The 15,317-nt window shown below is 35.7% G+C and overlaps 2 protein-coding genes across 2 annotated transcripts in view; both read left to right on the forward strand.

Annotated features, from left to right (window-relative positions):
• Positions 1-339: 339 nt before the first annotated feature.
• On the forward strand, positions 340-1,649 carry LOC134676462 (uncharacterized). The gene is made up of 2 exons (XM_063534850.1): positions 340-470; positions 1,261-1,649. Exons 1-2 carry the CDS (start codon positions 427-429, stop codon positions 1,631-1,633), a joined length of 417 nt encoding a protein of 138 aa, XP_063390920.1. The 5' UTR covers positions 340-426; the 3' UTR covers positions 1,634-1,649.
• A 1,091-nt stretch (positions 1,650-2,740) lies between these two features.
• Positions 2,741-15,317, forward strand: part of LOC134676349 (uncharacterized) — a 46,273-nt gene continuing 33,696 nt past the window's right edge. Inside the window, exons 1-5 of the mRNA XM_063534707.1 lie at positions 2,741-2,857; positions 3,899-4,031; positions 6,209-6,327; positions 6,846-8,600; positions 8,685-10,241. Coding sequence (XP_063390777.1) covers positions 2,741-2,857; positions 3,899-4,031; positions 6,209-6,327; positions 6,846-8,600; positions 8,685-10,241 — 3,681 coding nt within the window. The remainder of the gene's footprint in view (positions 2,858-3,898; positions 4,032-6,208; positions 6,328-6,845; positions 8,601-8,684; positions 10,242-15,317) is intronic.

A 15,317-nucleotide genomic window follows, 5' to 3' on the forward strand; every position in this document is an offset into this window, starting at 1 on the left:
GCGTGGTATTCAAAACTGATATCAATTAGCCAAAAAAAGCAAACCGGTCCGACACAGATAATTTTATAATCATTTAGATTCCCAAATTTGGTTACGATTGGTTAAGTTTTGGAGGAGGAAACTGAGGCGTACGAAACCTCGATTTTTGACATTTTTACGCAGGATTTTTCGCCTTGTCCTTATCGCACTAGTTTTAGGGGCCGCTTCTGTTAGCGAGACGGGTATATTTACCTAAAATATTTAAAACTCAGCTCCTGTTTCGTCTTAACCCTCATTGCCTGTTAGTATTCATACATACGCGACTGGTCTATTGATTGGTACCTATGTATACACTGAATAATCAATTTAAAAACAGACTGAATTAAATATCTTTTAAGTGATAATGATAACGATAGGAGTGCAACATGTTTATCAATTGATAATTTAATGGATATTGGTCACAGTCGGCTGCTGAAGTTCCTATTGAAAGAGTGAGTATAAATGTGATGTTATCTATTAAAAGGGACCTTATTGTCAATGTCGCTTACGCTATTATTAATGATGCTCCGATATAAATACAATGCCGCGCGACGCTGTGCGGCGTAAGCGCCATCGACAATAAGGTCCCTTTTCATAGATAATGCCCCAAATATTTTTCTTAATTAACCGTCTTAAATAAGTTCTTTTCCAGACCTACGGCGCGATTCGGGAAAGGAATTAGATATTCACTAGATATGAAATAATTAAGATATTATCTTTACTATATCGTATCTAGTTAATCTCTAATTCATTTCCCGAATCGAGCCGCTCTCGTTTTTATAGCATTATAGTTCGTTTTTTTAGCATTAGAAAGAACTTCAAAGAAGGTAAGCGATCTTGGCATGTCTTTTAATTGAAAAACGCTTTTTAAAAATCAACTTATGAAAGCAGAAGAATATAAATGATCGTATCGATACATAATTGTTACATATTTGCCGTGACTTATTTTAAAAATGGGTTTTCAATTAAAAGACACATCAAGATTGGTTACCTTATTTCTAATGCTAAAAAAGCGAACTATAGTAGGTACTGTACAAAATGTTTCGCTTATATATTTAATACAGTGTGCAGTCAAGCGTGAGTCGGACTTAATGTACGGAACCGTGAACTGTGAACCGTATGTATGAACTATGAACTCGTCAATATGTTAACCGGCCCTAAGGCACGTGTACACGCTCGTAGCTCTCGTAGGGAGTCGCGTCATGAAAAAGCTTGAGAAACCATCTTTGTTATTTTTTACAGACCAAAAATGGAGAAGCACACCCTTAAAATAGAAAACCTACGGCCAACGGACATCGAAAGCGAAGTACCAAGGCATCAGAAACTACGAGAAGCTTTGGAACCAACCGTTGAAACCAAGGAGCCGAGACTCGAAACAGTTCAAAACGTAAGTGATGGAAAACTAACCTTAAAACAAGGGGATACGGTCGAAACTTACGCGCCCGTCATTATGGTCAAAACTGTGGAATCTAAATTCGGTAAAGAAGGTTTAAGGTTCCAGAAAAAGACAGTGACAGAGGATATCTCTGTCCAGTTCCAACACTTGTTTAAGAAAGAGGTGAAACCGGCGAAGACTGTGGTTACACAGATTCAGCGGTTTGAGTATAAATATTGATGAATAAAGAGTGAAAAAATAATTGTTTTATTTTTTACCATAAAGCCCCCCATTCACACTCCTACATTGCAGTCCGGCTCGCAGGATTGCGGAGTAGCATATAGCTCACACACCCTCCTACATTGTAGTACGCCTTGCAGGACTACGGAGCAAGAAATAGCTCAGACACGATACTGCGTTGCCGTCCATCATCAGTACTGCTTCGTTTCTCACTAGTGTCGGTCTACCTACTCTTGAAAATGTTACGTGCAATTGAAAAAAAAAGCGGCCAAGTGCGAGTCGGACTCGCCCATGAAGGGTTCCGTACCAGCGAGTAACATAATAAAATTGCAGTTTACGATTTATGACGTATTAAAAAAAACTACTGATCTCGCTCAAACCAATTTTCGGTGAAAGTTTGCATGGTAATGTACATCATATATTTTTTTTAGATTTATCATTCTCTTATTTTAGAAGTTACAGGGGGGGGACACACATTTTACCACTTTGGAAGTGTCTCTCGCGCAAACTATTCAGTTTAGAAAAAAATGATATTAGAAACCTCAATATCATTTTTGAAGACCTATCCATAGACAACCCACACGTATGGGTTTGATGAAAAAAAAATTTGAGTTTCAGTTCTAAGTATGGGGAACCCCCAAATTTTTATTGCTTTTTTTTTCTATTTTTGTGTGCAAAACTTAATGCGATTCACAGAATACATATCTACTTACCAAGTTTCAAGAGTATAGTTCTTATAGTTTCGGAAAAAAGTGGCTGTGGCATACATGGACAGACAGACGGACAGACATGACGAATCTATAATAAGGGTTCCGTTTTTTGCCATTTGGCTACGGAACCCTAAAAAGGAAATAGTTATATGTTTATATTTTCCAATGCTATATATTTTCTTGTTATTGGATAAAAATAAAAAAGAGCGTGGGAGAAGAAACTGCTAAAAATTCGCGAGAGAGCGTCATATTTCTTAAGTATTATTAATAATTGTTGCAATGGCCATTCCTCCATTGTTTGTTGGAGTGATTAGGTGATTTTTGGTCCCACAAACAACGATTTTCTTTATAAATTTCGAAGAAGTCCCCTTAGCTCGTTTGTCCATTATTAAACAAGATGGCGCACTGTTATCATACGTCAAACACGGCAGTCCACCCACACACAATCCTGCGCGGCGGACTGCAAGCGGCGGGGCTTGCAGGATTTGTAGGATCCAAGAGGCATCCTACTTGGGTGTTGCAGGACGGCACGTAGTCCGCGACCCCATACACAGTCCTACATATTGAGGCGGACGACAAGGCGGACTACAATGTAGGAGTGTCAATGGGGGGCTTTAGGCTTTTTGGCGCCTCTACACGATGGACCAGCGCCGGCCACTCCAAAGGACGTAGCCATGCGAATAAGCAGCCATAAGATAGCAATATCACTTATATATCTAACGCATAAATGCATCCCTTGGAGCGGCCAGCGCTGGCCCATTGTGTACAGGGGCCCTTAATAAAATTTATGTATTTATAGCTGGTCAAGCAAATCTTGTCAGTAAAAAAAGGCGCGAAATTCAAATTTTCTATGGGAAGATATCCCTTCGTGCCTACATTTTTCAAATTTGCCGCCTTTTTCTACTGACAATATCTGCTTGACCAAGTATAGTAATTCTGTAGAGCGGTCACCACGACACAGGCCTACATAGTGTGGGTCCACTGACCTACTTATTTAAATTTATCTTCTTCCTTTTAATAAACGAATTTATATTTTTTAAGAAATTTCAACTATTTTAAGGCAAAATAATATGTTTTCCTTAGTTAAAGATTTATACATAAATAGTTCTTCACGTTAGACCGGGCCTTGCCCGGGCCGAGGCTTCCGACATGTCATTTTCTACTGACGGCTAATCTGTGATCACGTGGTGCTTTCCATAGAAAACGAAGTGCCAGAAACCCCGGCCCGGCCCCGGCCATGTCTAGCGCGAGTGCGAATCTCCTCTCTTCGGGCAAACTTGGCTCGGTTCGGCTCAGCATTGCTCCGAGCAATTATTAGGGTTGACACAACTTGACGCCCCTTTGCGTGCACGACGATCTTATCTGTATAAGATAGTGGCTTGAATTTTGACAACCCTAAATAGCCGAAAGGGATAGTGCCATATATTAGAAAGGGACAGCATGATTCTACCCTGAATCGCTTTCAAACTTCGGTTTTGTAGGAAGTTTCCTTTGTGTACATTAGTACTATTTTTTATTCTGTGGAGTGAGTTAACACTAAAACGATTGATTTCAGGCTGGCCAGATAGAATGGTCGGATCTTCGGGACATGGTGACGAAGCCGGTCTACATGGGCTTACAAGAAGAGGTTATACGCTCGCCGCACCGCATCAGACCACCTAGTCAACACGAACCTATAGGCAAAGCAGGTTAGTAAGTATAGGCAGGCGTGGGGCGTGGCTCACTCCGCGATTTCGTCACTTTGCTACAGGTAGCTAAAAGTCCGTTCGAGCCCAATTTTGGGGTTTGCCATAAGCCGCGCGTGGCGCTGTCGCCACCTAGCGCCGCCGGCCATATCTGTGCTGATCGTGACAGACACGTTTTGTTAGAGAGTGAGTCTTCTGTGCCTAGTACTATTATTTATTCTGTGGTATAGGGTCATTGTGCTAGTTTTCGTCCGGTGTCAGTTTCCGTCCACTTGACGAAATTTGAATATAAACCTTTATTGCTGCACAAATTTGGATTTATTGCATCGTTAATATCTAAACAGTTTTCTATCTATGAAAATTATATTTCGCAAGTAGCAAGTTATAAATGAAAGGTATTATTTACTCATCCGTCAAGTGGACGGCAGCCCATCGACACCCCATACTTTGATAAATTATGAAAGCCCTTGTTACCAACATTGAGGCATAGAAATAATCTTATCGAATTAAAATGACTGCTGTTGCATTTTGGTGGCACATACCATACTTGTTTTTAACATAGACGTATTATACTTACTTTTCTTTAGGTTGGTATGATTGGTAGTAAAACGTCAAACGTCATTTGAATTGTCGTGAACGTGGAAATACGTGGTTATTTTTTATTGTAATTGGTAAAATAACTTTAGCTGTTATTTAAATGGGGGCCAAATCTTTAAGGAAATGTGAAGTTTGTAGTGGGTGTGTAAGAAGACTAACTACTGACGCATTTTTGGCCAAATTTCCAACTTGATCCGAACAGGTCGGTAAACTGATGTTTGTATGCAATATTTTCATTTTTTACTTTGAGTCGTTAACAGTTACTAATTTAATTAGTTTTAGTCGTGTACAATCCATGATTAAAACGAAAATATTTTGTGAATAAAGTATTTTTAAGTAAAAAACTAAGTAACCTATGACACGAATAGTGTACGACCAATTTTATCGATAATCTCTTTATTTCAGATGTCGATTATGGGCAAAGCTGAGGAAAAGGAAATGAGGATTTGGCGTATTTATTTACCTATTCAAAAGCTGAATGGAAACAAGTTCATTTGTGGAAATCATTCTCCATCCAGTGCCTTCAATAAAAAGGGACCAGATTAAAAAAGAATGCGTGCGAATTCAGCATATTGTAATATGCCTACTTGAATAATAAACTATGTTATTTTTATCATGTAAAATAAAATTGTTTATATATATATAATGTTCTTTTATTTTATTAATAGGTAGTACAGTAGGTAAATACAGCAGCACGTATCGCACATTTATCGATATCGATAAACAGCAGGTACTGGAAGTGTCGAGCCCTAGCGTTGTTTTTTTTTGTGTTGGTAGTATTGTGTGGTTTTTCTTTTTTTAACAATTATGGCCTGGATGCGAGATCTTTAAGCCTGTATTTGGTGTGTTGGGATATGTACGTTCATAATTCGGTTCGAGGATTGTTCGAGAGTGCCGACTCTTAAAACGTAGTGATTATATGCTCTTTGGTGGACGGAAACTGACACCGGACGGTAAACTGACGCAATTACGTTAGTTCGTTTTTTTAGCATTAGAAAAAAGGTAAAACAATCTTGATGTGTCTTTTAATTGAAAAACACATTTTAAAAATAATTCACGGCCAATAGTTATGTGACAATTATGAATCTAATACAATCATTTATATTCTTCTGCTTTCATAAGTAATAGTTACTGATTTTTAAAAGCATTTTTCAATTAAAAAACATTCAAGATCGCTTACCTTCTTTCTTATGGTAAATACGGCAGCCGGATACCGAATATTCAACCGATGGTCAGGCCGGTACAATAATATAGAGATGACACGGGGGAGGGGCCAAACGAGATGCACTTATGGAAATTTCAGTAGGAGTAGCAGAGAAAGCGGTATTATTGCTTGTCCTTGTCACAGTCTCACTTTTTGTTTGTTCCCCACCAAAAATTTAGTATGGTTTATGGTGGGCAACAAATAACCCGACCGAATTACGTAGATTGTTTCTGGTATGTTGTCAGAAATGTTAAAACGTGTTTTTAATATCGTCGCTTTGCGTTCTATGTAATACTAGGTCTATGGTTGCATCTCTAATGGCGATTACCGTAGCCTATGGACGGGTGCAACAACTAATTCACTCAATTATTTTCTATAGATACAACACCAGGTGATACCAAGCCCCCAACCAGAATACCGGTGTCCAGGTTCAAACCGGCGGCCGAACGCGTGCTGAAAGAGAAAAGAGATGCCGATGCACAGAAAAGTAAAAGAGAGGTGAATAAAGTTGTTCAATATATCGCTGAATTTATTTACCAACTAGCTTTTGCCCGCGACTTCGTCTGCGTGGAATTAGTGACAGCAGCTAAAGTAGGTATAGCGCCTGGATAATGCTAATAGCAATCATTCAATTCGCGCATTGCTTACTTCACTTATTAGGCAATTCAATTCCACCCCCCCCCCCCTCTGCACTCTCTTCAGGGATGATTTCCGACATAAAAACTATCCTATGTCCTTCCCGAGACTCAAACTATCTTTACCTTTACTTTATACCTTTCAACTAAATCGGTTCAGCGGCTTAAGCGTGAAGAGGTAACAGACAGACAGACAGACAGATAGACAGACACACTTTCGCCTTTATAATATTAAGTATGGATTAGTATGGTTATACCTACAGTCCCATCGTTATTCTCCAACTCAATTGACGTAAATTACAAAAAAATGGGTAACTAAATTATAAAACAGCTTTGCGCCCTTGTAAAACAAATGACTTTTAACATTTTTTTGCATTTCAGGCACCAAAAAAGCCACGCCGTACCTCCATACCCAAACTAAATAACAGAATTCCTGTTGCAAAGAAAAATACTCCATCAGAAGAAGGTCGACCTGTTAAAACAGAAAGAGAGGCGGTAGCAGAAGCCAAAGATGAAACACCAGTCAAAACTAAGCTGAAGAGAGCAACAAGAAAGGATAGAATACCGGTTCTGAGTAAAGATCACTATAATATAACAAAGAAAGATGACGGAGTTAAGAGAGATGAACCAGATAAAACAGAGCCAATTGAAAAGTTAGATGATGAATTTGATAAACTTTATGATGAAATAGTTGACAATGATGCGGCAAGTCTACCTGTGGAGATCCTAGAAGTTAAAGTTAAAGACCCTGAGAAGCTTGAAATTAAGTTTGAAGAAATAGTTCATCAATATGACGATGCACCGATAGAGCAGGTTAAATTAGAACCAATTGATAAGGCGAGATATTCTAAAATACCATTACTTAGACGCAGGAGTTCACATGACGTAAAGTTACCCGGGCAACTCGAAAGAAGATTGTCACTCAAAACCGGTATCATAAATAAATCAACTTCAGTAGGCGATCAAGAAGCAAATAAGAATACAGTGAAGAAAGAAGACATTGATAAACCAAATAATGTTACGGAAAGTAATAGAGTACAAATATCTGATAATACTGACAGTGAAAATGCTGTTGAGGTAAATAATAATGACGAAAATGATGAGGATCGTTACATCGGAACGGAATCCCCACCTCTAATACCAGATTACAATACAATTCCAACTCCAGACTCTGAACTAGTAAAAGTTGGGATATTCGGAATATCTGCCCGAAACATTCCATTAGTAGAAACAAATCAAAATGTGACAACGCCTGAGCTAGAAACTGTCAAAGTAGCTGTTATAGATATACCTGCTAAAGAAATACCGAAACACAATAGTGAAGATATTAAGTTTATAGAAACAAAACCTACCCACCCACCTGAAAAACCAGATGATATGTATATCCCATCAATAGATAATAAGCATGAAATAGTAGATAATGTATATTTATCTGAAAAAAATAATACTGACATTCCGAATAATTCTACGGAAGAAACTTATTTGAAAGATGAAAAAGACTCTATAAAAGATTCAATCACAAATGAAGACCCAATTGATAACAATAAAATCAATCTTATAGTATATCCTGACAATGATTTAAAATCTTGTAATTTATTGAAAAATACTAATAATATTGAAGAGAGTACCAAATCAAGATATATCGACAAGCCACCAAAAGAAAAAACAAAACCAAATAATGTACCACCAAAAATAGAAGAAGATATACCGAAGGGAAGGGAGGGCAAAGAAGAAACAAAACCAAATAATGTACCAAAAATAGAAGAAGATATACCGAAGGGAAGGGAGAGGAAAGAAGAAACAAAACCAAATAATGTACCGAAAATAGAAGAAGATATACAAAAGGGAAGGGAGGGCAAAGAAGAAACAAAACCAAATAATGTGCCAAAAATAGAAGAAGATATACCGAAGGGAAGGGAGGGGAAAGAAGAAACAAAACCAAATAATGTACCAAAAATAGAAGAAGATATACCGAAGGGTAAAGTCAAAAGAATTCTGAAAAGACTTACTTCACAAGAAAGTCCTAACACTGATCACAACGATAAAAATATTGATAAAGAACTTATAGATGCAAAGAAAGAAATAGATGATATTCCTAAAAAAAAGTCAGTCCTTTCTAAAATTGCAATGTTTGAGGTAAGAGTCATATCTTAATTATTGATTAAATTGGATTTTACTAAAAGCATAACTGAGAATGAATTAATCTTACTTTGTTTTCAGCGCGGAGACCCAGGACCTCCAAAACCCAAAACATTAACACACAAATATTCAAAACCAGTACGAACTATTAGCGAAGAAATGAAGCACTCACCAAAAATTGTTCAAGAAGTCCTTAAGCCCAGAGGAGTAGACACAGATAAAGAAACTATTGTTACTGTTGATATCGTGAGACCTGCTGTGGTTATAACTAATAATGAAGAAAAATTACCGGTTGTAGAGAATTTGAAAGAAAATACAGTCACGTATGATAACTTTGACGAAACTCGACTTAATAAAACCGAAAATAAGATAGTTCATGATGTTCTACCATTTAAAGGCGTACACACAAACAAACATACAGTTGTTACTATTGATGTCATGAAACCAGTTGAAGTTGTTGACAATAACGAGGAGCAAGTAACGGTTGTAGAAAATTTGAAAGAAAATATAGTCACGTATGATAACTTTGACGATACTCGACTCAATAAAACCGAAAATAATATAGTTCATGATGTTCTGCCGCCTAAAGGCGTACACACAAACAAACATACAGTTGTTACTATTGATGTTAAGAAACCAGTTGAAGTTGTTGACAATAACGAGGAGCAAGTAACGGTTGTAGAAAATTTGAAAGAAAATATAGTCACTTATGATAACTTTGACGATACTCGACTCAATAAAACCGAAAATAATATAGTTCATGATGTTCTACCACCTAAAGGCGTGCACACAAACAAACATACACTTGTTACTATTGATGTCATGAAACCAGTTGAAGTTGTTGACAATAACGAGGAGCAAGTAACGGTTGTAGAAAATTTGAAAGAAAATATAGTCACTTATGATAACTTTGACGATACTCGACTCAATAAAACCGAAAATAATATAGTTCATGATGTTCTACCACCTAAAGGCGTGCACACAAACAAACATACACTTGTTACTATTGATGTCATGAAACCAGTTGAAGTTGTTGACAATAACGAGGAGCAAGTAACGGTTGTAGAAAATTTGAAAGAAAATATAGTCACATATGATAACTTTGATGATGACAGAATGAATAATATAGAACCAACTGAAACTGAACCAAAACGTCTAAATATTGTGAATAATGATACTGGATTAACAGATATTAGTGGAAATCATGATAACTATAACAAATCAGAAGAAAGAAGCGATAATGTAGAAGGCGACGTTAAAATAGAAAAAGAAAACAAACCAAAGGGCCAGTTTCTTAAAGATGAAGACAATAATGAGTTAGCACTAATTAACAAAATTAGACCTAATAATGATTACAGTAAAGAAAAATGGAAAAGCACAGATGCACTTTCAGATTTCCTTCCAGTGAAAGAAAAAATAAATAGACTCAAATCTTATGAAGACATTAATATGAAAAAAGCCAAATCTACAGCAGAATTGGACTTAGGTGATGCCGTGAAAGGGAAAGTGAAGAAGATGATTGTGAGAATGAATTCGTCCGAGTTGCTAGATGATGTGAGGCCGAAAGAGGTAGAAGTTATAAGTGCGAAAGAGAGGCCTAGAAAGAGGTCGGTGTCGGAGAAAATTGCCTTGTTCGAGGTGAGTAATTTATATCGATATACAATACAACACAATACAACACAATACAATACAATACAATACAACACAACACAACACCACACCACGCCACGCCACGCAACGCAACGCAACGCAACGCAACGCAACACAACACAACACAACACAACACAACACAACTAGGGTTTCTGCTCGAGAATTCCCGAGGCGAGAAATCTCGAGAAATTTGTCCTAAGTCGAGACGGGAAAAAAATATTCAATGCCTCGAGAACTCGAGAAATAAATCTGTTGTGATAAATAAAAAGAAAACACGCGTTTAACACAATCATGATGTGTCTATGATGTATTTATTTAGGTAGTTAAATAAATATGAACAATGTTTTATTTTTTACATTTTCAGGTATAGACTAGACAAAAAAATTCAAAATCGCTCTCCTTCTTGATGCGACTGGCAAATCATATTACTTTTCGGCAACCGGGTTTTTTAACCTAATTAGACCCCGCTGAATCCGAATTTGCCGGTTGCTCGATCGAAATCTTGACCGGAAGTGAGATATTTGACATTAAAGGTCCCTTTTTTTCGTTTTTCGTAAATAACTCTTAAACGGTGGCGCATAGCAAAAAATGTTCTATTACATAAGTAATCTGCATAAAATTGCCTACAAGAAAGATTCAGTACAATTTTTCGCTAGGATCAATATTCAAAGAGATTTTAACGCGGGAAATCTAATTATAATCACTTCTAAGGTCCCGTTTTTTAGGTTTTCGTAAATAACTCATAAACGGTGGCCAATATCAAAAAATGTTGTTAGACGTTAATAATCTACATAAAATTTTGAACAAAAAAGATTCAGTACACTTTTCGCAGGGATCAATATTTAAAAATATAATAAAGAGGGAAAGTTAATTATAATAAATTCTAAGGTTCCTTGTTTTTATTTTTTCGTTAATAATTTGAAAAGTATGACTCATAGCAAAAAAAATCTTATACATAAATAATAAACGTAAAATTTCCTACAAGAAACATCCAGAACACTTTTCGCTAGGATCAATATTTAAAAAGACAAAGCAGCGGGTAAGTTAATTATAATCAATTTTAAAGTCCCTTTTTAGTTTTTTGTAAAAAACTCGTAAACGGTGTCCCATAGCGAAATAGGTTTTTAAGAATAAATTATCTACATAAAATTTCCTCCACAAAACGTCTAGAACACTTTTCTTTAGGATCAATATTTCAAGCGATATTAAAGGAAGAAAGTTAATTACAATCAGTTCACAGGTCACTTTTTTTTAGTTTTTCGTAAATAACTCGTAAACGGTGGCCCGTTGCATATCAATATTCTACATAAATATTAAACATAAAATTGTCCACAAAAAAGGTTCTGTACACTTTTTCGCTCCGATCAATATTTAAAGAGATATTAAAGGGGGTAAGTTAATTATAATCAATTTCCAGGTCCCTATTTTTAGGTTTACGTCTATATAGGTAAAAAACTATTTTATTTTATTTTATTTTCAAAATTTAGACCCAGTAGTTTCGGAGATAAAGGGGGGGGGGGTAAGTAATAGAACGTATACAAACCTATAATATATTGCTCAGAATATATAAATTCAATTAGTATAATTTTGAATGGAATAACGTGCAATTAGTATAACGTGCGATACGTATAACAATGAATTCTATAATTGTATATCGTATAATGTACTTTACATATAATATCGTTTATGATAAGTAGGAAAATGTATAACATTGAAATAATATAATATACAAAACGAATATCACACAATAAATATACCAAAAGTTGTTTTCTGTGCGGGGTCACAGTTCTAACCTAACCTAACCTAACCCACTTTTCTGGTAGCAGTTTTTTTCTCTGAGGGGTCACAGTTCAAACCTAACCTAACCCATTTTTCTAGTAGCAGTTTTTTTTCTCTGAGGTGTCACAGTTCAAACCTAACCTAACCCACTTTTCTGGTAGCAGTTTTTTTTTCTCTGAGGGGTCACAGTTCAACCCTAACCTAACCTACTTTTCTGGTAGCAGTTTTTTTTCTCTGAGGGGTCACAGTTCTAACCTAACCTAACCCACTTTTCTGGTAGCAGTTTTTTTTCTCTGAGGGGTCACAGTTCTAACCTAACCTAACCCACTTTTCTGGTAGCAGTTTTTTTTCTCTGAGGGGTCACAGTTCTAACCTAACCTAACCCACTTTTTTGGTAGCAGTTTTTTTTCTCTGAGGGGTCACAGTTCTAACCTAACCTAACCTTCTTTTCTGGTAGCAGTTTTTTTTCTCTGAGGGGTCACAGTTCAACCCTAACCTAACCTACTTTTCTGGTAGCAGTTTTTTTTCTCTGAGGGGTCACAGTTCTAACCTAACCTAACCCACTTTTCTGGTAGCAGTTTTTTTTCTCTGAGGGGTCACAGTTCAAACCTAACCTAACCTACTTTTCTGACAGTTATTATTAGTTAAGTACTATGAATTTTGAAATTCTGAGCTATTCTATTCCAATAATTTTACCAAGGTTTTGTTCAGATATTTATATGAGATTTTATTAATTATTTTAATTTATATGCGTAATAAATGTTATATTAAATATAGTTAGTTTATATGTATAGTATACCAAACAACGATATGTATATAGAATGTTATATTATTTTTATGTTATACTAATTGAAAATATACATTTAGTGCATTATACATATGATAATTATACTTTTTGAACGTTTATAAACTGAAATTATACCAAAAGTGCATATTCATTATGATACGCACCCAAGGGGGGGATGGTATTTTTTTGTATTTTAATGTTTTATTTTGGGGAAGGGGGCTTTATCTCCGAAACTACTGGGTCTAAAATTTTGAAAAAATATACAGAATAGAATCTATAGATGACAGGAAAACCTATTAGAATTATGGAGTCAAGCGCGAGTCGGACATTACTTAGTTTTTGAACCGATCCCTACAGGTTTTTTAAAGGCAATTCACTCGCGTTTCACATATATAAAATACACTGTTAAAAATTGGGTAATGTACGGAACCCTTGCAACGCGAGTCCGATTCGCGCTTGGCCGGTTTTTAGTCATTTTGAGGTACGGAACCCTAAAAAGAGAAAAGTGTTCCATATGTTTTTCGTAGAAAATTTTATATCGATTATTTATTTACAAGAACATTAAGAACTTATTTTGCTATGAGCCTTATTTTACGAGTCATTTGCGAAAACCTAAAAATAGGGACCTGGAAATTGATTATAATTAACTTACCCCCTTTAATATCTCTTTAAACATTGATCGTAGCGAAAAAGTGTACAGAACCTTTTTTGTGGACAATTTTATGTTTAATATTTATGTAGAATATTGATTTGCAACGGGCCACCGTTTACGAGTTATTTACGAAAAACTAAAAAAAAGTGACCTGTGAACTGATTGTAATTAACTTTCTTCCTTTAATATCGCTTGAAATATTGATCCTAGAGAAAAGTGTTCTGACGTTTTGTGGAGGAAATTTTATGTAGATAATTTATTCTTAAAAACCTATTTCACTATGGGACACCGTTTACGAGTAATTTACAAAAAACTAAAAAGGGACTTTAAAATTGATTATAATTAACTTACCCGCTGCTTTGTCTTTTTAAATATTGATCCTAGCGAAAAGTGTTCTGGATGTTTCTTGTAGGAAATTTTACGTTTATTATTTATGTATAAGATTTTTTTTGCTATGAGTCATACTTTTCAAATTATTAACGAAAAAATAAAAACAAGGAACCTTAGAATTTATTATAATTAACTTTCCCTCTTTATTATCTTTTTAAATATTGATCCCTGCGAAAAGTGTACTGAATCTTTTTTGTTCAAAATTTTGTGTAGATTATTAACGTCTAACAAAATTTTTTGATATTGGCCACCGTTTATGAGTTATTTAGGAAAACCTAAAAAACGGGACCTTAGAAGTGATTATAATTAAATTTCCCGCGTTAAAATCTCTTTGAATATTGATCCTAGCGAAAAATTGTACTGAATCTTTCTTGTAGGCAATTTTATGCAGAATACTTATGTAATAGAACATTTTTTGCTATGTGCCACCGTTTAAGAGTTATTTACGAAAAACGAAAAAAAGGGACCTTTAATGTCAAATATCTCACTTCCGGTCAAGATTTCGATCGAGCAACCGGCAAATTCGGATTCAGCAGGGTCTAATTAGGTTAAAAAACCCGGTTGCCAAAAAGTAATATGCTTTGCCAGTCGAAATCGATTTTATGAAAAATATGACCAGTCTAGTAGGAACATACTTACTTAAAACATTTATTACCAACCAAATAAAAAACTACCTTGATCCGTCCCCTATCGTTTACGGCCCCGACACTATCATTAGCAATGACATGAAATTTCATGACGCTCCAGCGTTTGATCCAGTCAGGTCACACTCTCTCACAATCTCCCCACACACTTATCAGTATTTCTATCAGTATTTTCATCATTACTTGTCACGGGGAATTTTAAATTATTATTTTCCTAACCGTTCTTAGTTATGTTGTAGTGTACGTTTTGAAGAACACAAAACCAAGACATTATTCAAGCATCGATTTAAATATTTCTAATCTGTCGTAACTATACTATGTACTGTGGTAACTCTATACCCGATGAGCCAGAAAAATGCAGAAAAAGAAATAAGTAACTAAAAAGAATATTTATTTGTTTCAACCTTTTCGTGCGTGCGTGCGTCATGAATGTGTGAAAGATTGGTAGTTAAAAAATGTATACAAATATTTTTTTTTATTCCTACCACGAACCGGGAATCAAACTATTCTTAAAGTACGATCAGCATCATAATAGTAGGTAGCATCCAAAGTACCTATCCAAATAGTTCGGTACGCCATACATACCTATTATTATATGGTGTACCGAACTATTTGAATACTTTGGATGCTACCTACTATACGACGCTGACTGTACCTACTGGATTCTTCTTTTATGTAAGAATGTATACGTTTTTGGTTAAGAAAAACAGAAATACATCATCTGTGAAAATTTCAACTCTCTAGCTATCACGGTTCGTGAGATACAGCCTGGTGACAGACAGACGGACAGACGGACGGACGGACGGAAGGAC

The sequence above is a fragment of the Cydia fagiglandana genome, chromosome 24 (assembly GCF_963556715.1).
Source record: "Cydia fagiglandana chromosome 24, ilCydFagi1.1, whole genome shotgun sequence".
Classification (NCBI taxonomy): domain Eukaryota; kingdom Metazoa; phylum Arthropoda; class Insecta; order Lepidoptera; family Tortricidae; genus Cydia; species Cydia fagiglandana.

Excerpts from the sequence above, each read along its gene's own strand:
- LOC134676462 (XM_063534850.1), top strand. The coding sequence starts at position 427 with ATGGATATTGGTCACAGTCGGCTGCTGAAGTTCCTATTGAAAGA. Across the intron at positions 471-1,260 it reads CTGAAGTTCCTATTGAAAGA|ACCAAAAATGGAGAAGCACA; the intron begins GTGAGTATAAAT and ends TATTTTTTACAG.